Source organism: Balaenoptera ricei, chromosome 6, assembly GCF_028023285.1.
Source record: "Balaenoptera ricei isolate mBalRic1 chromosome 6, mBalRic1.hap2, whole genome shotgun sequence".
NCBI classification, from domain to species: Eukaryota; Metazoa; Chordata; class Mammalia; order Artiodactyla; family Balaenopteridae; genus Balaenoptera; species Balaenoptera ricei.
In genome coordinates this window covers 31,049,153-31,073,473 of record NC_082644.1, presented here as the reverse complement: position 1 = coordinate 31,073,473, position 24,321 = coordinate 31,049,153, and the positions used below count along the sequence as shown (strand labels likewise).

Genomic DNA, 24,321 nt, shown 5'->3' with positions numbered 1-24,321 from the left:
TCCGGCTCCGCGACGGCGGATGCCCTGGCCAATCACGGGCGGGGGTGGGCGGGCGTGTGGAACTAAGGGCCTTGTAGTCGGCGCGCTGGTGGGACTACGACCCCCACAATGCTCCGCGCGGCAGCAGCGGAGCTACAGCATTGGAAGGGGCCTCTCAGCACGGGGCGCGAGCCAATCATGGGCGGGGGAAGACGGGCGCTGGGCACGACGGGCCTTGTAGTTGCCGCGGGCGGGACTATGGCCCCCACAGTGCCCCGCGCGGCGGCGAACTCACGGCGGCTGCGTGGCGGCGGCGGCCGGGGCGCCGTCGGGTTGGGCGGCGGCGGCGGCAGTGGCGGCGGCGGCGGCGGCGGTCGGGAACCCGGCCTGAGCCTCGGAGCGAGTGGCGTGACTCCGGCCGTGGTCACCATGTCCGCGCCGTCCGAGGAGGAGGAGTACGCGCGGCTAGTGATGGAGGCGCAGCCGGAGTGGCTGCGCGCGGAGGTGAAGCGGCTGTCGCACGAGCTGGCCGAGACCACGCGTGAGAAGATCCAGGCGGCCGAGTACGGGCTGGCAGTGCTCGAGGAGAAGCACCAACTCAAACTGCAGTTCGAGGAGCTCGAGGTGGACTACGAAGCCATCCGCGGCGAGATGGAACAGCTCAAGGAGGTAAGGAGCAAGGGCCGCCGGCGCCACGCCCTCCGCGACCCCGGCCAATCCCGACCCCGGACCCGGACTGACCTCAGCACTGACCCCAGAGCCGGCCCTTGGCCCTGGCCAAGACTACCCCCGAGCGGACCCCCAACCAGCCTGCGGCGCAGGCCAAACAGACCCCTGACCCCGGGCCGGGTCGACCCCCCAGCCGACCCCTGACCCCAGGCAGGCCGGACCAGCACCCGGGCGCCCAGGGTCAGTGTGCCTGGCCGGCCGGGAGGCGGCCCTGCGGTGGCTGGCGGGCCCCAAGTGTGGTGGGCGATGCGCGTTCTAGAAACTCTGGCCTCCGCGGCAAAGGCTGCGGTGGAGCCGTGTGGTCAGCCTTTCTGCTACTGATGGCAGGTATCGGGCACGGTGGGATGGCGTCCTTTGCGGTGTTTGACTTTCCGAGTGCGGGGGATGGGGACGTGGGATGGATGCAGGTGACCGGCTGGGAAGGACCGGGCGTGTGTCTCCATCGTCTCCAGGCACATCACCTCCTTTCTCTGGGCGCAGCTGCCTTCAGAGGTTTCAGCGCCGGGAGACCAGGAAAAGGCGAAGTCGGGGGTTTGCTTTGCATGTGTTCATCACAGCTGGCGGGGGTACCCCACAGCCCCTCCCCATGCTCAACTCGCTGACCACCGCACTAGTTACTTCTCTGTGATACAGTGCTTCTGTCCACTTCTCGTCCTGGTTGCCCTCCCAGGCCCTTCCCTGAAGTTGGGGGACAGGTCTGTGGGTGTTTGTCATGGATAAGCCTTGTGTCTCCTGTGTGAATTTTACTTCGGGGTGAGCAGGTTAGACCCCCAGGCTGCCAAAGAGTCTTGCAGCGAGAGAGCTGCGCAGTCCTGCCGTGAAGTAATTCTCTTGGGTGATTTAAGCACCATTTTCTCTCAGTCCTGCTTGCCTCCCCAGCCTTGTTGTGGGGATGGGGAGGGAGAAGTTGCTTCCTGGGTGGAACACCCAGGTTTGGATCCAGGTCTTGCCCTTTGCTGGTGATGTGGCTATGAGCAGGGACCTTAGCTTCTCTCTCTGCAACATCCCACCCAGAAAGGGTTCGTCTGAGGCATATTTAAAAAGCCTGGACAAGTTGTTAAGCATCTAGCCTGTCAGTGCCTGAGATAGTCTGCCTCTTCCCTACTTGATTCTTACCTTGTCCAGGTAGGCTCCTGGCCCTTGTTCTCAGGATCCACCATGCTCGCTGCTTCCCGGACTGCCCACCTCCCAGCACCCCGCTCCCAGTGGCCTCAGGAAGGTGCCTGGGCTATTTCAAGCTTCCGTGTCTCACTGGGGAGACCAGTTGGGTCCCCTTCTGATAGTGCAGGGAATTAATTCATGAAGGTACTTAAATCTGTGCTTGGTGGAGTAGGTGCCCTGTAGAAGACAGATAGGGGTCCCAGGGAGGGTGGCGGTGGAGCTCATTCGACCCGAGGTCTTGTGTCTGTCAGCAGGTATTGGTGCCTACTCTAAGCCAGCCTTATCTGGCACTAGATCTACAAGAGGGGTGACATGTAACCCCTCTGGCAAGGGCCTCATCTTAGTGTGTGGGGTAGGGGAATGTGCCCAAGATGGAGGGATGCTGAGGGGGCCTTGAGAATATGGAGTGGGAGACCTTAGGCTCACCCTCTGCAGCTCAGAGGTGAGCCTGGTCTTCCCTAGCCTCTCCCCTCAGAGTTCATAGTGAGCCCCCACTGGCAGCATGTGCAATCCCCTTCTGTGTTCACAAGCTCGAATTCACGTCCGCTGTAAGAGCAGACCAGAAGGGAAAGTTGCACAGGAATTAACCATTCCCTGCTTAGGGACCTTTCAGTTGTCAACGTTTTACTGTCACAGACATTTGGCCAATGTAAGAATCTTGACTCAGTTTTGTGGCATGTGTCTGGAGGATGGGTCCCCAGGGGAATTGGGAAGAAGGTATATCGGTCTCCACAGGTGTTCTTCAGGTGGCTGCTTGCTTAGTTTGATGTTACCGCCTGGCTCTCACACACACTGGCCACATGGCCTTGGACACATTGTCCCACTGTCCTGAACTTCAGTTTCCCTCATTGTAGGTGGGATAAGAACAGTTCAGCTGGAAGTCTCAGCAGAACTAGAGGAAGGTGCCTCAGAGCCTCAGTAGATGTTGCCAGAAAGCTCACACCAGTGTACTCAAAGCCATGTCAGCACAGGCTCTTGTCAACCTCTCGTAATTCTTGTTATTGTTATACTTGGAAATATTAACTCTTATTTTAAAAATCAAGATTTAAGGAGACCATATCTGTTGGGTCTTTTTAAAATTTTATTTGTTTTCTCCTGTAGAGCGATGAGCCATCTTCATTCTTTTAAAACTTTATTTCTTTAACTAAAGTGGGTTCAGTTACTAACAAATTATGCTACAAACAGAGGAGCCTGTATTCCTGTTGAGCATTTGTAGATAATACTGTCTTAGAGGGAGAGAAGCTGGCTGGTCTGTCCCAGGTGACTGGGTTGTGACCAGACCTGAGGGAGGGTCCTCTGTGGGGCCAGTGGCAGTGGTGCTGGCCCTGCAGCCTTTCTCACTTGGTGAATGTATGTATGTGTGTCTGTGTCCTACTGACACCATGGTGTGCGGGAGGAAGGGTACCCACTGGCCCATTCTGCCTAACCATTTTGCTAGTGATTGAGCTTGGCTTAATAAGGGCCCTGTCTGTCCCAAGTTCTGCTGTGCCCCCTTCCCCACCGTGGTGACAGATTTTGGTCAGCCATGTGATGCTTCCTGTCCTCAGTAGCCATGGAACATCTCACTCTGTGTCCTTAACTGCAGTTTGAAAAGGACAGGTGTGCTGCCCTTTTCAAGACAGTTCCTGCCTGCGTGGCTCAGGCAGGTACCATGAGTGAGTGGTCCTTGTAGGTTGGGAATGTGAGGGCTGGAGGGCATGCCCCAGGCAAGTGGTGGGGGTCCTGGTGCAGTCTCAGCCCCACCCTCACTTGGCTCCCAGAGAGAGCAGGAAGACAAAGTCTGCATGCCCTTGCTGACTTATGTGCTACCTCAGGATCTTGTCTGTGCAGTATACTTATATCCCAGGGAAGCTGAGGGTGGAATTTGGTGAGCTGAAGCCTGTCACAGGCTGGGACTGGTGCCTGGCACACAGTAAGTGCTTACGCAGTACGTGTGTGTTGGCTGGTGTCATCAGCTCCTTCCTTCCCTCCACCTCACCCAGGCCGGGATCCCCTCCCTGCTGTCCCTGTAGTCACCTTGTCTCTGCTCCTTGTTCTCGCAAGGTCTGGAGTGGCCCCGCTGCGTGTCCCAGAGGGCGGCCTGAGCCTGCTGCCTGGGGCCTCTGGCCTGGCTCAGCCTGCGCTGCTGTCTGCATCCTGGTTGCCTTCACTGCCCTCACCATCCCTGCCTCTTCCCAATCTTGGAAGCCCTGCCTGCCCTTCAAGGCCTGGACACTTTTCAGAGCCTCCTCTGGACTTGCCTGAGCCCAGCTCCCAATACCTGGGTATCCCTCCATCCTGCAGGCTCAGCGGCTGCATGAACAACTGTGGCAGAGCTGGTGGGAGCAGCTGCTCTGTCCTCTTCGCTTCCTCCTTCCCATCCCTCTTGTAATTTCCTCTCTCAGAGGATGGGGAAACCAAGGTAGGGATGGCTGTGAGTGATTGAGGAAGGTCCAATGGCTCAGACCAAGTTGGAAATTGTTTTTGGGCACCAGGTTCCTGTCCAACTCTGTGTAGAAGTTCCGGCCATGAGCTGGCTTCACAGAGGAGAGTGGTGTGAGGGCTGCCGCTCAGGCCTCACCCCCGTTGGTGAGCTGTTCCTGCCATAACCTCCGCAGGCCCCACCGACTCCTGCAGTCCTCATGCCAGCCCTTGGGGTCACCACCCTGTTATGTCTGTTGTACTGCTGGGGAAACCAAGGCATAGAGAAGCTGAGTTTCACTCAAGGCTCTGAGCCTAGGAAGCCTGTCCCCAAGAGAGCAGGCACCTGTGGAAGAGGGAAGGGCAATTGGAGGCCTCTGTGCAAGGCCCATCCTCCTCAAGTGTTTGTTTTGAGACAGGAAAAGTCCTGATCTGGACTAAACCCTGTGAGGATTCTGCTCATCTGATACCACCCTAGAACTTGGAGCAGAGAGCCATTGGGGGTTGGGAGACTCTAGGAGACCTGTGGGCCTTTCAGGGCAAGCTGTGTGGTGGTCTCCTGTCAGCATGAAGAAGCCTGACTTGTGGTGGAAGTTGGGTTCCAGGGAATCCTGGAGGTGCTGAGATAGCCCTGCTCCCAGGGGTCTAACAGCTGGGAGAGGCAGCTACCAACATCCAAAGGCAATGACCACACGCCCCACTGTGGCTGCATTGCTGGACACTCCCCACTTTCCTGCCTGCAGAGCTTGTGTCTGGCAGGGCGTTGTGAAGCAATCTTGAGGGCTCTTCCATTTTTAAAAACTCCCAAGACTCCTGTGTCACCTGGCATTCTGTCTTCCTGCAGGGCCTGGGGGTTAAGCAGCTGTGTACCTCAGTGTTCTCAGGGTGTGGCTTTGGACGGGTGGTTGGGCACACTGTGAAGGAGCTGCTTTTCCATAGCTGGTGCAGGAGGGAGGCCAGGCCTAAGAGTGGCACTGCCTGGGCAGGTGAGGAGGTACTGCACGTGCTGTCCAGGGCTGTGGTTTCCACAGTTTGGCTCCAAGGGAGCAACTGGACCCTTCCTGGACCCTCAGGAGCTGTGTGGCCCTGGAGGAATGGCTCTGCCCTCAGGATCAGGTTGGTGTACCTGGGGCACTTGGGCAGGTAGTGGCTGAGGCTCCTTAAGTTTGAGCAGCTGCCTCAGAGAGAGCCATGGCCAGGTAGACACAGACTCCTGCTGGGCCTTCCCACCTCAGGGACCCCAACGCCTTACTGTGAGGGAGGAGAGATCAGTTTACCCTTGTCAATTTGGGGCAGCCAACCCTCAGTCAGACCTGCATCTCCACATCCATGCACTGGATAAAGGGCCACTACACACGCTGAAGATAAAGAAAGATTTGGTTTCTTCTTAGACAGCGAAGTGAAGGTGGCTAGTGGGCAGGGGCTGGCCAGGACCCTGCAGGCTCTGATGGATGAGACTCTCCTGGGCCCCAGACCCCATATTGTCCAATGTTTGAAGTGTGGCCCCTCAAGCTGTCCCCCAGAGCCGGAGAGGGCCCAGTGTGACTGCCCAGCTGCTGTCCTGGGCATCAAACCTTTCTGTCCCAGCCCTGCTCTGCCATGGGAGGTGGACTGACATATGGGGCTGCAGGGGCAGGGTGCGTCTCGGGGACATGTGGTGGAACAGGCAGTCCCGGCTCAGGCAGGTGATGGCATCAAGGAGGATCGGGGCCTGGCTTCTTCTTTAGAGCTTAATATGTTTTTAAAAATTGTTCATTCACTTTAAGAACGTCAAAATGTAGAAATGAGCATGTCTCTGTAGGAATTATGGAGTATGTATGGGTAACTACCGGGTTTTTCTACTTGCCAGTTTTTTTCTTCCTGTGTATGTATGTGAGATACATATGATCTATAAAAACTAGAAAGTGTTTTGAGCATCTATAACAGTTGTTTTAAAAAAGACACAGAGTTTGGTGTTACTCTTTGAGTTGCAGAAAAGTAGGTTTCATTCAAGTGGTCGAAGACATGGAGGTTTCCATGGGTTTGGAAGGTTCTATGCACTTCCAGTCTATTGTTGTATCATGTGAAATAATTGTCGTAGTTTGAGTTTTATGGGTTTGCTTTTTTAAGGCAGTTTTTCTGCACTGTTCCCCTCCTAAAGGTCTTCCATCTTTAGGGGAAGTTTTAAGCATAACCAGAGCAGAGAGATTGGCCTGCATGTTTTTGTTTTTTTTTTTAAAAGCACTTTTCTTTTTTATAGCTACTTTATTTATTTATTTTATTTTATCTTTGGCTGCATTGGGTCCTCGGTTCATGCGAGGGCCTTCTCTTAGTTGAGGCAAGTGGGGGCCACTCTTCATCGCGGTGCGGGGACCGCTCTTCATCGCAGTGCGCGGGCCTCTCACCACCGCGGCCCCTCCCGTCGCGGGGCACAGGCTCCAGACGCGCAGGCTCAGCAGCCGTGGCTCACGGGCCCAGCCGCTCCGCGGCATGTGGGATCCCCCCAGACCAGGGCTCGAACCCGTGTCCCCTGCATTAGCAGGCAGACTCTCAACCACTGCGCCACCAGGGAAGCCCGGCCTGCATGTTTTTGCACCCACTTTGGCAGCTCCAGCTTTGGCAGCCTCCGTTCTGTGCCTCACTTCTACTGTAAGTACATTGGTGTGTTGTGTTGAGAAATTAATCTGTGATTCTGTTTTTTTATAAAAACAGAATCACAGATTAATTTTCATACCTCACAAGATTAACAGTGACTCTTTAATGTCATCTTCTATCTGGTCAGCATCCGGATTTCCCTATTTGGCTCATAGTCGCTTTACAGTTGTTCTGTTTGCATTGGGAGCCAAGCAGGGTCCACTTGGTGCGCCTGGCTGAGGGCGCCACTGCTTACAGGGCCTCATGTGACCATCCTGAGGCTGCCCGTCCTGCTTCCCCACTGGCAACCTGGAGTAGCTGTCCCCGCCCCCATGCAGGCCAGGCACCTCACTCTTGTCTTGTCTTTCCTTTTTCTTTTTTAAGAAATTGGCCATAGTGCTACCTTCAGCTGATACATGGCCTTGCCCTTGCACTGCTGGGTCATTGTTGCCCATCCAGTTCATTAGCCCATCTTTTATTGTGCCACTGAGGCTCATGGTCACCTGTCAAGTGTATTCTGACTGTGATGCTGAGAGGTGTCCAGCTCTCGCTGAACCAGGAGGGAGGAGCTCTCTTTGTCCCAGTTCCATAGGTGAGGATGCTGGGGCTCAGAGTGAGGGCTAACATCCCACACTGTGTGCTAGCAAGGCTTGACATGATCTTGAGTGGTCCTCTCCCTGGGCCTTGGTTTCTTTGTTTTAGGCCAGCACATCCCTGAAGCCCTGGCAGTGGACCAGATTCTCCCTCAGTGATGGTGTCAGGGCAGGCCTGGGACCTCACCCTTCTAGCTCCTGGGGTCCCCTGGGCATTCTCCTCCCACTTTCCCCCTCACATCCTGCCCCAAATGCTCTGCAGGGGTCCAGGCTTGTCCACCAACCTGAGAGATTCCCTGGGTGTTGTAGAACCGTGGCCCAGGATGATCAGAGGGGATGTAGGCCCCTGGAAGTTGCTGCGCCCAACAGTCATGAACCCAAGGCTGTACCTAATGTTGCCCCATTGCCGGTTTGGAGAGGCTGGGATTGCAGTGAGTGCAGCAGCAGCTGACAAGCAAGTCTGCATTCTCATCAGCACTTAGTGTTGTCGGTTTTGTCATCGTGGCCAGCATGGTGAGGGAGAAAGGGTGTCTCAGAGGGTTTGATTTTTTTCTTATGGGAGCAGTCAGTTCTGCCATAACACTGATTTTGAAAATGCAAATTTTTTCCAGAGTGATTGATATTTGAGGGAACAGTATGAGCATAATGAGAGTTTATGTGTGATTTTGTCCTCAGAAAACACCAGGTGAACACAGAACCTGCACCCAGTGACCCACCTACCTGCATCTGGTACGACTTTCCATCTCATTTCAGAAGGCCTGCTTTCCCCCTCTGGAGACATCATATCCACGGGCAAACCTCAGGGTTTTGTCAAGATAAAGTGCCATGTGTTGCAGCATTTACGTGTTTTTAAACTACCTGACACTTATAAAACTGTGCTGCCTTTTTTCATTAATTTAAAAAAATAAACTACTTTAGATCCCCTGGCTGAGGTGTTTGTTAGGCATCTCCACTTCAAGGTGCTCTTTCATCCTTTCCAAACTGCACAGCCACCACCCTAAGGAGGAGGCGGGGGCGGGAGAGGGTCATGCTCACTGCCTTGAGGGGAAGCATGAACATACATTGTTTGGAATTTTTCCCCATGGGAGACATGTCTCTTCCCAATTTATTTGTTTATTCATCCATTCATTTATATTGGTATGGACTCACGGATATTTATTTTATATTTGGGCTTTATTTTGTTGCTCAGCTTGTTACAGCTTTGGCCCCTGGCAGCTCTTTCATTTTGCTCCTGTGCCCCTTCAATATACCCATCATTGTGATTGTTTCCTTCCTTCCTTCCTTCCTTCCTTCCTTCCATCCTCCCTTCCTCCCTCTCTCCCTTCCTCTCTTCCTTCCTGAGAGCCTCTTTACTTTCTGGTGCTACAGGGTTCTCCAGAGTCATCCTGTATGTTCCCTGCCCCAGTACAAGAGTAAGCATTCTCCAAGGAGTCCTGGTTCCTTTTATTGGAGAATGGTATTAGAAGCCAAGATCTGGATGCTGGGTGTTTGTTGCTGCTGGAGTGTCCCTGCTTCTAGGCCCTCTCAGCCAACAGAGGCAGGAGATAGATGTGGCCCACATATACACACACATCTATAAACATTTCTAGATGTAGTCACATGTATTTATATTAAGCTGAACATGAGTTCCTACTGATGTCTCCAGCTCTGATCTATCACCACGTAGATCATTCCCACCACCTCCCCTTGCTTATCTGTATGTAACCTCCCTCCACCAGTGAGACACCTGGCTTCCGCATCCCCCACACAGCTACATAATGGTTCCATTCCAGCACACATCACAGTAGTGTCAGAACTGTTAACCTATACCCCTTTGTGAAATAATTTATCAACTAGAGTATAGTGCTCACGTGCCGTTCTTTTTGACTTCGGTCTTATATACTCCACTGATTTCCAAATACATTACTTAAGCAAGCACCTTATTTGCTATCCCCTTCAGTGAGGTGGTTTCATCTATCTGTAACGTAGTTAGATTGTTTTACCACATTCTGTGTTCCAGCCTAGGATCCCCATACCTCATAAATGATTTTTTAAAAAATTTTTATACATTAAGGTTCACTCTTTGTGTGGCAAAGTTATCTGGGTTTTGACAAACATGTAGTGTCATTTATCTACCATTACAGTATCATACAGAATTGTTTCACTCTGTTAAAAAAAATCCCCTGTGCTTTATTCAACACCACTCCACCCCAAAAAAAGAACCCCTGGCAACCGCTGATCTTTTACTTTCTCCATAGTTTTGCCTTTTCCAGAATGTCATATAACTGGAATCATATAGTATGTAGCCTTTTCAGATTGGCTTCTTTCACTTAGCAATATGTTTTTAAGATTGATCCATGTGTTTTCATTGCTTATTAGTTCTTTTTTTTTTTTTTTTTTAAATCACAGAATGATATTTCATTGTTTAGATGTACCACAGTTTGTTTATCCATTCAAAGTGGGCATCTTGGTTACTTCCAGCTGGGAGTGATTATTAATAAAGCTGCTATAAAACATCCATGTGCAGGTTTTGTGTGGACATAAGTTTTCAGCTCCTTTAGGTGAACACCAAGGAGTGTGCGACTTGCTGGATCACAGGGTAAGAGTATGTTTAGTTTTGTAAGAAACCGCCAAACTGTCTTGCAAAGCGGCTGCACCATTCTGTATTCCTACCAGAAATGAATGAGAGTTCCTGTTGCTCCACCTCCTCACCTGCATTTGGCATTGTTACTAGAGTAGGTGTATAGGGGCATCTCATTGTTCTCATTTGCATTTCTCTGCTGACATATGATGTGGAACATGTTTTCATGTGTTTGTTTGCTGTCTGTATATCGTCTTTGGTGAGGTGTCTGTTCTGATCTCTTGCTCATTTTAAAATTGAATTGTTTGTCTCCTTAGTGTAGAGTTTTAAGAATCTTTTATCTATTTTAGATAAAAGTCCTACTTTGCAAATAAATAACCCAGTCTGTGGTTCGTCTTTTCATTCCCGTAATAGTGCCTTTCACAGAGCAGTTTTTAATTTTTTTAAATTTATTTATTTTTATTTTTGGCTGTGTTGGGTCTTCGTTACTGCGAGTGGGCGAGCGGCCTTCTCATCGCGGTGGCTTCTCTTGTTGCGGAGCACGGCCTGTAGGCATGCGGGCTTCAGTAGTTGTGGCTTGCAGGCTCTAGAGCGCAGGCTCAGTAGCTGTAGCTCACGGGCTTAGTTGCTCCGTGGCATGTGGGATCTTCCCGGACCAGGGCTCAAACCTGTGTCCCCTGCATTGGCAGGCGGATTCCCAACCACTGTGCCACTAGGGAAGCCCGAGAAGTTTTTAATTTTAATGCCATTTTGCTTTCATGTTAAGATTGTCCTCACCAAACCCAAGGTCATGTAGATTTTTTGCCTATGTTTTTATCTGGAGGTTTTATTAGTTTTGCATTTTATATTTAGATCTGTGGTTCATTTCAGGTTGGTTTTTGTTGAGAGGTATAAGGTCTTTGTCCAGATTCATTTTTTCGCACATGGATGTACAGTTGTTCCAGCGTCATTTGTTGAAGAGACTCCTTTCTTTATGGAGTTGCTTTGCTCCTTTGTCAAAGATCAGTTGGCTGTATATGTGTGGGTCTACTCCTGAGAGTTCTGTTCTGTTCCAATCATCTGTGCAATTATCCTTTTTCCAACACACCGCCCTCTTGAATGTATGTTGCTGATTTTACTAGGTTTCTGTCTTTTTATGTGTTAATGGTGAATCTTTCCCTTAAGCCCTGTGGTTTTTGTTATGTGACTCGGCACACCTGACTGGGATCTGCTGGCCTAGGTCTTCAGCCCTGGGTTGGCAGCGTTGGTCCTGGTCATCATCAATTGATAGTCCTTCTTTTTTTTTTTTTTTTTTTTTTAAATCTTGAGAAAAAGTAATAGAATGCAAACTGTTAAAAACAAAAATCACTAGTACAGTTGGTTAGATTTTTGATAGAAGATGAATGTGATACTTCTCTGTGTCTTTGTGTCACTGTTTTTAAGGTGGTCCATGAGACCTTCTGTTTGAGCAGCTCAGTCAGAGTTGACTTTACTCCTGGGAAACCACCCAGAGAGCTGCTTAACTTACTAGCCTTATGCATTTGACCCAGGCAGTAGTTAGGGGAGGGGTGTGGACTCAGCCACCGCTCAGACCTGGGATTGGGCCCCACTTGGGTATTTACTAGCTGCTTGCCCCACAGGCAGAAGCTGGTGGCTAGGTCCCTCCAAAACTGTGACAGACACATCCCCATCTTGGTTTCAGGTACCTTCACTATTATTTCAGGTGCTCACCACCCTATGTGAGCCCCTTTCCAGCCTGCCAGGCCTCTAGGTCTGGCCCTCTTCTCTGGTGCTAGGGTCAGAATCCACCCCAGAGATGCCCGCCCAGCCTTTCCCTATGCCAGCTCTGACTCTTTACTACCTTTGGAACAGGTCTGTAGGGACCCACAATGGATTTATGGTTGGTGTGGGTGGTGTTTACATGCCAGGCCGCCAAGTCTGCATCTCTCGCAGACTCTCATTACCAAGCACACCTCTTTTTCCTCATGCTCTCTCAGCATCAGTGTCTCACCTCCACTGTGGGATGCCCCTTTGTGCCTGTACTGGTTGAAGTCTGGAACACATCTCTGTTTTCAGGACCCACGGGAGCCTGTGAGGCTTTGGGGAGAGGGAACGTGCCTGGGCCAAAGGCGCAGGGCGGAGGGTCAGGTCCTGACGTGGCACTTTCTTTGGCTGTGATTTGCACAGTGGCTGCTGCAACTTAAAGCAATGTTGGTGCTGTTGTGATTGGGCTGAGAAATGGCCCCGGGCAGTCTATTGGAGGGTGTCCAGGATGAGTCAGGAGTGTTAGGCTTTCATGCCTGAGCTATGATGAAGTGAACCATGTGTGCGTGTGTGTACATGTGTTCACATGTGTGTGTGTCACAGACAGCACAGGAAGGATCCCTGCAGGCCTCACTCTTCTGGGTGACCTCGATGTGTGCGGGTTGGAGGGGCGAGGGGGGGAGACCAGGTACCTGGCTTCAGTACAGGGTCTCAGCCGCCCACCCTGAGCCTCAGGTTCTCACCTCTTTTCATGAGCAGTGCAGCATCCTTGGTTCCTCGGGGTGTGAGAGTCCTTCATGACAGGGACTTACCCTGCCAGGGTGACTGTGACAGAATGCCAGACATGGGGGACACTTGGCTCCTGAGACCCTTTATCTCATCATGGCTACAGCTGCTGACAGGCCCTCTGCCTTCCAGAGCCTCTTAGGGCAAATGTGAGAATTGAATCATCATTGCAGCCCATGCCCATACATAGTTCCATTGGCTCCACTCTCGTCTCTAAAGCTGCAGACCTCTGGGTTCTTGAAGGGACATGGCCTGAGTTACAGAGCCTCTGGCCACTTGCTGACTGTGAGGCTTGCTGGATGTCCCTTCCTAAATGGGGCTAATAACATGAGGACATGTGTTGAGATTAGAGATGAGGTGAGAAACCACAATCCACTCTCCTGGTGTTTCCAGCCGGGTATAGTCCCGGCTGCTCTGCCTACCAAATGTCTTCTGAGGCTTGGGATAGATGGGAGCTGGACAGCTCCCTCGACTGCAGGCCATTGAATAGAGGTTTGTGTCGGGTAGCCAGCTGCCTCGGAAGACAAGGGCTTGTCCCCAGGCCCCAGGATTGACAGAGGAGCCAGGGTCTGTGGGGAGTGCCACTGGCTACAGGGCTCAGCTGGCCAGAAGCCTGTCTGCTGACACTGGGGCAATTAGAGTGTAATCTTCTCTAAATGGCACCGATTCTGGCTAAATCCCTCCTGCTCAGGAGTGGATTCCCAGTTTTCTAAAAGCAGCTTAGCGTTTGGATGCTGCCCAGGGCAGCTGGGGTTTGTGGTTGGTGATGGGATGGATGTGGGCCTGTGGGACAGACGTGGGGGTTGGGGGTGATCCCTGTGTGAGTACCACCCCTTGGGACCAGTTCTTCTGATCCCTACAGCCAGTGTGCAGGTGCTCTGATGGGAAACTGAGACAGGAAGCCACACAGTGGGAAGGGCAGTCCAGTGGAGAACAGCTATCACACATGTGCCCCTCCTGGGCCTTTGGAGGGAGTCTGGGACAGAGTTGGGCCCTTGGCATGCTGATCTGATGGATGAGGCTTGTTTGCTTGGGCAGGGTGTATGCAGGTGTGCTTGTAGCCTCTGTTCTGCTCCAGTTCCCAGGTGGAACCCTCATCCCCAGGAGGCCCCCATCCTCTCCTGCAGGGGAGATCTGTGCAGCCTTCCTCAGCTCCTCCCTGCCCTCCTGCCAGGTGAGGCTGCTGGGAGCTCCTTGGAGCCCAGCTCCACCCTCATCCCACCCCGCCCTTCCCAGCTCTGGGAACTATTTTGCTGCAAAGAAGAAAAGTTGTTTTTGGAGTGAGAAGCCCTGTGGTGCCATTCGGGGGAATCATCTGACCTTGCTGAACCTTGGTTTGCTCACCTGTGAAATGGGAGTGATAAGTTTCTACTTTGCGTGGCTGTTGTGAAGATCAAATAAGATTCACACCCACCTCGGTCTCCTTTGGGGGGTAGCCGGGCCTTCCCAGGCTGCCTCCAAAAATGTCTAGGGGCCTGGGGCCATGCCTGCCACCACCTGTCTGTTCAGGAAACCTGTGAGCCAGGGAAGAGGGAGTGGGTCTGGGGTAGGTCCTTCTTGGAATGGAAGGTGGGAGCAGATGAGAAGAGCTGGCTGAGGGTGGTGAGCTGAGTTCTCCCGTGGAGTGCATGGGGGGTCCTTTTGTGTGGGTTTGCAGGTCTCTGAGGGCCTGCGTAGGGAATGGGTCTGTTTCTGGTTTCTCAGCTGGCTTGGGTTCCCTGGGAAGCTCATGCAGAGTCAGTGTGGTGTATTGAATTCCTGCACGCCAGGGTCACCTGGGAGCTTTCAGAAATTCCAAAACATTGGCCACACCCAGAAGGATCAAACAGTTTCAGGGTGGGACGTGGGCATCAGGAGATTTCATGTTTCTGGAAGGATCCCAGTAGGAAGATGCCTTTGGGAAACCTATCACGTTACTGCAGCTTATGCTAGGGATCTGAACCCTCCCTGGCCACATGGGTGGACTCTCATTCTGTACTTCTGCACAGCTACAGGATTTATCTGCATCTCTCCACCTCAGTGCACAGTGGGGGCCCAGGAATGCCCTTGGCTGTGTCCACGTGCTGGCGGGAGGGCCTGCCTCTTTGTCTGCTTCCCACGGCCAGGTCATGGGCCACTGGCTACCCTGGGCTGGCCCTGGAAAGGACCCCTCTCTGGAGGTGTGCATGAGCCACAGGCAGACCCAGGTAGAGGGGTGAGCCTAGGAGCCATTCCTGCTGCCAAGTCACTGGGGGTGTGTCTCCTGCTGGCTAGGGAGGAGCGGTAAAGAGGAGATGCCTGCAGGGCCCGCTTCCCAGCTCCCGCAAGCACCAAGCCTCACCTAGCACCCCTACCACCTGTCCATTCACTGGACCTTCTGTCCCTGTCCACCCACTTCTGGTGTGGGCCTGTCACCCCCTTGCGGTGTCCCCACATCCTCCCTATTCTCCTGTCAGTCCGCATATATTTACTGAGTGCCATTCTCTTGCCGGGAGTGGGCTTGCCCACTCCAGGCCTGTACCCCACTTAGGAGGCACAGACTCCTTAGGCACAGGCCAGGCATGGGGTGCCATAAGGTGCACCACTGCTTGCATTCCCACAGGCCAGGCCCACCTTCCTTGTGTGAGAAGCCACCTCACCCCCACTGCCCTGGCCTGCACTATGTGTCCAAGGGGTTTGAACACTGCCTCCCCCCAGCCCAGCTCTGTATCTGTGAACTCAAATGGTAGAGCACCAGCCCTAGGATGGCTTTCTGTAGGGAAGGTGGAAGGTCCCAGGGTAGCCCCTGACACTTTTTTTGCCTGTCCCCTGCTGTCCCTGGGGCTGACTACCCTGAGTGCCCCCGCAACCCAGGCCCCCTTGACCCCTCGTGACACCCTAGGTCTGAGATATGGCCTGATGGGGACCCAGTGGAGATGTCACAGGGCTCTGTTCAGCCCTCCAGAAGGTTCTGTTCTTGTGTGTGAGCTTGGCATGTCATCCTCCCTCCCCACCTTGGTTTCTCTTCCTGGAAGCTGCTCCTGGCCAGTTCGGTCTCACCTACCTGTCGGAATTTGGGTGATTCACTGCGAGGCAAAGCTGAGCCCCTCTTCCAGTGGCAGACTGCATTGTTCAGGTACACCTCTGACAGATGCTTCTGGAGTGACAACTCTGGCTGCTGCCCAGATGATTCTATCTGTAATCAGCTCTTATTTTAAAATTGGGGCATAATTTACCTATTACAAGACACAGAGTTGTTTGTGCTCCTGTGGCTGCCCTGCCTGAGGGTCGTCCTCACATGCCTTCCAGCCCACCCCATCTGAGACAGCCCTGCCTACCTTCTGCTGCAGTGATTAGGTTCTTTTCTAGACTTGCATATTGACGGGCTGCACCCAGGTGGCCTTTTTGTCTGGTTCCTCTGAAAGGCATCAGAGCTGTGAGTGAGTGTTGGTGGTTGCTGTTCTCTCTGAGCAGCAGTGCCTGAGTCATATGCCTGAGTTACCAACACCTCCCCTTGGAGGACATCAGGGTCACCTGTGCAAGGCTCTGTGTGGACCTGCATTCTCAGTTTCCTCGGTGATACCTGAGGAACAGAACTCACCTCCTTTTGTCCAGGACAGATACACACAGTTGGCCACCCTGGTCCCTTGGCCAAAAGGCCAGCTCCTCTGCGGGCTCTGCCCCTTTATTTAACTAGTGCTTGAGGATGGCAGGGCTGTGCCAGGAGGGAGGTAATCTCCATAAGTCATGTGAGGTAGGACCAAGGACCAGCACGACCAGCCTCAGCCAGATCTGGGGATTAACAAGCACTGCCCCAGTAAGCTGGAACATTCCAGATTCCAGGCTTGAGACTGGCAGGGCTGACTGGCAGGTGGGCCTGTACTTGGGAAGGTACATTTCTGGCTCCTGGTGTGATTCTTAGGTGTGGGCAACTGAACAGCAGAGTCGTGGGTCCAGGTGCTGGTTCTGCCTTCCAATCTGTTACGCCTCTTTCCTGCCTTTTCTGGCAGTCCCACCTGGGAAGTCATATGGAGTTGCTTGTTCTCAGAGTTCAGTTTCTTACCTGTGAAAGGAGATCCCTCCTGTGAGAGAAGCTAATGGGCTCATGTTGACGCAGATTGTGAAGTCCACAGGCCTTGGGTTATTGCCCGCCCTCCTGGGCCTCTCCCAGCTGGTTCATCACTTCCCTGGACTTCCATCCGAGCTGGAAGAGGGGCCCGGGAAAATGGGCCTTGGAGCCACTCTGTTTCTGGGTGCTGTGTGATTCTCAGGGTCTTTCTCAAGGACATCTGTCCTGGATGCATCCTCATTGATTGCCAGCTCTAGCCCTTTTTATGCCCCTCTCTCCCTACCCCATCCGGTCCCCCATCCAGGCTGGTACTTTGTAGCTGTTGTAACTTGTTTCTCTCCAGTTGCCATCAAGACTGTGTTCCTCTGTGGGGCAATTGGAAGCATATGGCCCAGAGTGAGCATGCAGTCCATTTTTTTGTCCCATTTCCTGGCTGGACCTTGCATTCTTATGTCAGGTTTTTGCTGAAGTGCATTTATGGAAAATTGATCTCTCATTGTCTCTCTGATACCTTCTCTTTCATTAGTAATGAGTAATTGGTCTCCCTGGGCTATATTCAGATTTGGGGTACATTTGGTTTGGGTTTTGTTAATCTTATAACTGTAATTACATACCATAAAATGCACAGACTTTAAGTGCATGTGCACACCTACCCTGGGCACATTTGCATCCTGCTTCCTGTTCTTTCTCATCACCAGGAGTGGTGGTAGCTAAGGTTCTGAGCATCTCACCTCTAGCATTGTACATTTAGATAACATTGCAGATGTTGCATCCTTTTCAATGGTTTGATTCTATTTCAGTATGCAGTTTCATAAATCATTTTGTTTACTTTTTGAGATATAATTTACTTCCTATTTATTTTTAAGCCCTATTTTTGATAGTTTTGACAATGGTTAAAATTAGTTTTTATTGGAGTATAAAATACAGAAACTACACAGATCATACTTTTACAGTTTGATGTTTCCATGCAGCTCCACAGATGGAGCAAGGAGCACGTTGTCAGCATCCCAGGGACTGTTCTCTAATGCTTGTCCAGGGTTAATAATTCAGACACTGCCCCATAAATTGATCTTACCTGTTTTCGACTTACTATAGGCAGTCCTACAGACCTTGGGTTTTGTGTGTTCACTCAGCATTTTCTATCTAGAGACACTGTTGCCTGAATTTGCAGATTGTCGGCACTCATCGCTGGCAGGGTTCCATGTGGATACACCATGCTTCCTTACCTAGGTTTGTGCTGTTGGACTCTGTGCCTCTGTGAGCATGCATGTAGATAGCACCCAGGGTGGGCACTGGCATTTTCCATGTTAAATTCTGGCCTTTCTGATCTGTTTGTCCTAGTCGCCATCCTGGTGCTAGTTTGCATTTCCCCGTGGACCTTTCCTGTGTTGACTGCCTATTTGGAAACCCTCTTTTGTGAGGAGCCTGTTCAGGACCTTTACCCTTTTTTCTGTGGGGTTGTCCACTCTTTTCTTCCTGATGTGTCAGAGTTCTTGATATATTCTGGACATGGATCTTCCTGCCCTCCAGCAATAGTTCTGACACTGGTGCAGCAGAAGGAGCTGGTGTGAGGGGGTAGGGATGGCCCAGAGTCCCAGCTGTGCTTCTGCCCAGGATAGCTGAGCATGATAGCTGACAGCTTGACATGGCCCCGGCCTCTTGGACCCTTAGTTTCTTCCTCCATAAAATGGGAACCAGAATTCTCCTGAGAACTTTGAGCTAGGCATCAAGTGAAATAATAGATTTAAGGAAAATTATAAGAGTGGTAGTTATTATTGTTACTAATATTAATCTTTTTTTAAATGGGAGGAGACCTTACACCTACTAGGATGGGTAAAATCAAAAGACCAACAATAACAAGTGTTGATGAGGCTGTGGAGAAATCAAAACCCACACTGGAGTGGAAAATGATATGCTGCTTTGGCAAACAGTTTGGCAGTTCCTCAAAGTGTCAGACAGAATTACCATGTATATGTACCATCGGTTCACTCCTACATATATACCCAGGGAAATGAAAATATGTGTCCACACAACAACTTGTATGTAAGTGTTCACAGCAGCATTATTCATAACAACCCCAAAGTGGAAACAACACAAATGTCCATCAATTGATGAATGGATAAGTAAATGTGGTCCATCCATACAATGGGATAGTATTTGACAATAAAAAGAAGTGAAGTGCTGGTACACACTACAACATGGATGAACCTTGAAAGCATTATGCTCAATGAGAGAAGCCAGTCACAGAAGATAACATGTTGTGTGGTTCCCTTTATGTGAAATATCCTGAATAGTCTAAGACATAGAGACAGAAAGTACATTGGTGATTCTTAGGGTCTGGGGGAGGGAGCTGGGGAGTGAATGAATGAAATGTGGGTTATGAAAATGTGAAATTAGATGGTGGTGATGGTTGCTCAACCCTGTGAATCTACTAAAAACCACTGAATTGTACATGTTAAGTGGGTGAATGTTATGGTATGCGAATTATATCTTAAATTTTTTTTCATTGGAGGCAAAGGGGAGAGTCTCTTTGCTAAATCATCTGGATAAATTGCACTATTGCTCTCAAGTAATCCCAGAGGATTTGGGGCAGCTTCCTTCAGCCTTATAGCTGTGGTGTCCCAGACACATGAGCATCAAGTGATAACTCAGGCACCTTAGCCTTTTAGGTTCAGCCCTTCTTGTTAGCGTATTTATCATTTTCTTTGAATATCATTTTCTGGTTAAATTAATATTCAAGGTTAATATTTTTTGATGTTGAGATTATACATGTAATTTTTTTTAAAGTATGTTTTCCTAACCTAATTTAACTTGGGAGGATTGGAGATTTCTAAATGACCTATTTGGAGGTGTTTCTTAGCGCATTTTCTGGAGAAAATCAGACAATCAGACCTGCAGACAATGTGGAATTAATATATCCTTTCTTCTGTTTCTTTCTTCCAGTCTCTGAAGTGTGGTGAGAGGTTATCTTGCCTTGTCCTTTTAAGTGGAGTGACTCTAGTGCTTGTCCATTATTTATTAACGCGTTCTGTTCCTTGTTAAGTTGGCTCTCATTTTAAATCTGTCTAGGTAGATTTACTACAGCTATAGGTGCTCTTTCTGTGAAATTAAGAAAGAAAGTTACCATATCCATTTTTCTAAAACTTCAGTTGAGGAGTGAATTGAAAGCATCTTAGTGCAGATGACATTCTTACATCCTTTCTAAACATTAGTTTGTCTGTGACAGGGATGTTGATAGTTCACCTTCTGACAGCACTATATGGTTTACTTACTGTGCTTGCTTATCCTGATCCTGGACAGGTGCCAAAGCAATATTTTTAAATTGAATTAAGTTAGTGCCACTGGTTTTGTGTTCCTGGGGCAGGTGAATGATTCTCAAGGTGAACTGTTGGCTTCTGTTTGCTGAGGTCTCACCCAAGTTTTTGCATGCACAGTCAGCCCAGGTGTCTTCGGACACCCCCCAACCCCCGCCGGCTTTTGAAGGAAGGATTTGTGGAGCTCCTCTATGAGTTACAAGGTGTCCATTGAGCCTGTGATGACTGCCCCTCCCTCCCCTCCCCCCATCCTGTCTTGTGCTGTGAGTGGACATGGAAGTGGACAGAGAAGTCCTGCAACACAGTTCAAAGTTCCAAGGAGTGGGGCGGCAGGGCGGAGGGGACTGGCTTGCAGCTCCCTGTTTTAGGGGCATGTGCTTTTCCTATGGATATAATCATCACCAGCTTGAGAAAATACACTAACTTAGTGGCTTTTGTTTTTTTTTCTTTTGTTTTGGGTTTTTGTTGTGTCACTTCCCCTTTGTGAGACCTTTGCCTCATTACTTTGTTCAGTTTCTGTTTCTTTTTATCATTAATATGTATTTTTAGTGTAACCCCTCCCGCAGCACAGTACTGCTTTGGCAGTGATCCCCAAGTTCTGATATGAGATGTTTCTATTTTTTGTTTATTTGGTTTCCTGTTGTTTGTTCTGTATGCCCTCTCTGGTCCAGACATTATTTAAGAGATCAATTTCCATGTGTTTGGGTGTGAACTGATTTTGTTTAATAGCTTTTATTTTCTAGAACAGTTTTAGATTTACAGAAAACTTTTTGAAATATATTTAAAATTTTTTCTTCTACAATGATGCACACATATATGTAGTTATCTTCCCTTTGTCAGATTACTGTGATATCACTCTGTCCCATTGTGATACCATTTCCGTAGGAAAAAGCTGGAAAGGAAGCGTGTGCCCTTCTTCCTTCTGTTGAGTCTTCTTTACGTTGATGCTAATTCTGACTCATTTGAACCCCAGTCGAGTTCTTTGCCAGTTGACACATTCTTGCATGTCTACCATTATACAGTATTTTGTACCAGGCTGTTTTGGCCAGTGAATTAAGTGTTGATAGGTTTAATCAACCTTTGAGAGACTTTAATCTCCTAATGCTATAAAATCTTTATCTCATAATATTATAGAGCTTGTTATCTGTGTCCAGTTCATAAGCCTGCGGCCCATTTTGAGGTTAATGAGGCTCATGTGGTTTCTTGGGGCTGACAACCTCGCACAGAGAGTGTGTAGCCCCATATCACAGGTCCCCCCATCATGTCTTCTTTCCATTTCTCAGAGTTGCCAGATCCCCCTTGACTCAAGCGAGTGGTGCAGCCCTATGGTTTGTATGTACTAGTTTTGGGGTAAGGGGAAATCCATCAGCCGTCAGTATCTGCAGAACAACTTCTGCGGCAGTCTGCACTGAACTTGAGTTACTGGTTCCTCTTCCTTACCTAGCTCCCTGCATAAGGATTGGGAGGGAGGCCAGCTCCCAAGGCTGCTCCTTCCTGCCTCAGAGCAGAAGCAGACAACTACAGCTTTCTACTGATTAGTAAGTGCTCTGTGCTCCAGGTGGGGCTGAGCCTGGGCCGCCAGGTCCAGCAGGCACAAGTGTGCCGGCAGATGGTGGCCATGTGGAGTGACGACTGGAGGGAGTCCTCTCTCCCTGAGCACCAGCTGCCATGTGGCCCAGCTCTGCCCCAGGCTGGTGCCCTGCACCTTGGGGTTCTCAGCACACATTTGCTCTGAGGAGCTGCTTCCCAGGGTGAGGTTCTGGTAGGGACACCACTTAGAACCAGAAAAGAAGTGAGGGACACTTTAGGGACTTCTCACTCTGTTTGGGGGATAGAGAGGCTGTGGTGCTGACTGGTTATAGTAATCAAGACCATTGGTGAGCTGAGGGTGGGCGGTGTTTCTGTCCATTCAAGTGGTTCCCCAGGATGCCAGGCTTTGGAGTCCCAGCTGGCATAGAATTGGGTCCTGAGGGCCTGACAGTGTTGGCTGTCCTGGTACCACTGGCACCCACCTGAGGCCAGACACTCAGTAAGCATGCTCTTGCTAAAGGCGAACTGAATGCTACCTGGAAAGGTCCTTGTGAAGCTAGCCGGTGGGGTTTCCTATAAGCCTGCACAGGAAGACGATGTGGGGTGGGTACATAATGACCATCCCCAGCCCCTGGTCCCAGGAACAGGATTAGGCAGGAAACCCAACAGAGGGGCCTGGATGGGCAGCTGATAGAAGTTGGGAATTTCCGGGATGCCCACACCCTGCTTGGTAGCCCTTCAGGAAGAGGTGGGAACTGCTGTGAGTGGATGGGGCTGGATCAGCCCAGGAATTCCAAGGAAGTTGAGAATCCCAAATCCCAAGCTTCATTGTGAAAACTGCTTCCTGGAAGCACGCCTTACCTCCTGGAAATGCTTATTAGTCCGGTTCTCCTCGTTTGGCATGTATTGTGCCTGCTGTATCAGATCATCACCCGAAAAACTGGTTCACCTCTTGGTGGATATCGAGCCAAAAGACACGACCAAGCCAAAGAGCGGGAGAAGGAAGGGTTTATTACTTGGCAGCAAGTAAGGAGAGCACCAGGGATCTTTCCCAAAGCAGTGTCTCCCCGAACATCAGAATTGGGGAAGTTTTTTTTTTTTCTTTTCTTATTCAATATTGTTTTCACTTTATTACTCAAGAATATTTCTGAGCTGGATAGTGTGGCAGAACCCCTGTCAGATTTGTCAGTGAAAAGAGACAAGAGGAAATGTAATTCTGCAGCCAATATAATAAAGATACAGTTTTAAAGAAAAAGGGCAAAGAAAATGTAAATTTGGTCTGTCTTCTTACCTATAAAGAAGGTAGGCACAGGAGTAAATTATTTTTTATGTTACATTTATTTCTAAAGGTTTATAAGATATGATTTTAAAATGGGTATATTTTATGGTTTTTATATTAATTGATACAAACATAGCAAAATACCTATGTGTATAAATTATTTGGCCAGTATCCGCTCACTTCATACCTTTAAGAAAGAGAATATAAGGTCATTTGCAATAATAATTAACTAGTTAATAACATAAAGCAAGCTAAAATAATTTTTAAAGAATGTTGACCTGAAAAAGTGTAATGATTCTCAGTGTAGGCGTTCCTGTGTGGAACAAATTACTGTTTGAATTACAATACAGTTTAAAAGTACACATGCATATAACTATCCTCTAAAGAGCCTTATAATTTTTGAAGATAAATCTACCACATTTCTGAATAATGTGTTTCAGTCCATAATAATCATCAAAAAACGATCAAGGCTGCCTTCCACATAAGGCGCCCTCTGCCGGACAATATGGGGAAATGAAGAGCTCCATCAAAATGACGCTTTGCCATCTGCATTGTGAGATTATGCTGCACAGAAAAAAGTTCAATTCCTAAGTGATGTTACACTGTATTGAACAAATATAGAGAATTCAACAATCATAAAATTCCCTCAAAAATTGGGGAAGTTTTGGGCTTCCCTGGTGGCACAGTGGTTAAGAATCCGCCTGCCAATGCAGGGGACACAGGTTCGAGCCCTGGCCCGGGAAGATCCCACATGCCGCGGAGCAGCTAAGCCCGTGCACCACAACTACTGAACCTGCACTCTAGAGCTCGTGAGCCACAACTACTGAGCCCATGCGCTGCACCTCCTGAAGCCTGTGCACTCTAGAGCCCGTGCTCCGCAACAAGAGAAGCCACCTCAGTGAGAAGCCCGCTGCAAACGAAGAGTAGCCCCCGCTCGCCGCAACTAGAGAAAGCCCACGCACAGCAACGAAGACCCAACACAGCCAAAAATCATAAACAAAATAAATAAATTTATTTTTTTTTAAATTGGGGAAATTTTAAGATAAGGGTACATGCATATTCATGAAGGGGCTTGGGCAGTATATGCATATTCATAAAGGGACCAGAGCAAAGGAGAAATCAGTGTAGAATTGGGGCAAAGGTTGACAGAGTCCAAGCATTAGTTGGAAGTCACAAGGGTCAGAAAAGGTCCATATCATCATCCCTTAGGTTCCAGTTGATCCGTTGGTTGAGCACTTCAGGGCAATCTTTACCATTGAAACAGAACTGGGAGTCTTTACAAATATATATTATCTTTGTTATTATTACTTCTCTTACTTGATAATAGGGAATAATTTGTTCCTGCATTCTTTTCTTCCTTTAAGATAACTACTGAGACCTGCTCAAGGACAAGCCCTGTGACCAGGCTTAGATTACAAAATGTCTTAGGCCAAAAATGGCTTCTCTTATGTCAAGAAAGCCATGCCTGATTCTTTCTCCAGGGACCCCCTACCCTATCTGCTAACAAGATGGCCAGGCTGGGTCGGGAAGAAAGGTCCTCCAGAGCAGCCCTGTTTGCAGCCTGGTTCCCACTGCTGCTTCTGCCCTGCTGGGGTCAGGAGCCAGGC

General features: G+C 49.8%; 1 protein-coding gene across 2 annotated transcripts in view; it reads left to right on the top strand.

Moving 5' to 3' along the window:
- Positions 1-303: 303 nt before the first annotated feature.
- The window catches only part of BICD2 (BICD cargo adaptor 2), a 53,962-nt gene continuing 29,944 nt past the window's right edge, over positions 304-24,321 (top strand). For both annotated transcript variants that reach the window (XM_059924409.1, XM_059924408.1), the window contains exon 1: positions 304-648. In XM_059924409.1, the coding sequence (XP_059780392.1) occupies positions 409-648 (240 nt within the window). In that variant the 5' untranslated portion in view covers positions 304-408. The remainder of the gene's footprint in view (positions 649-24,321) is intronic.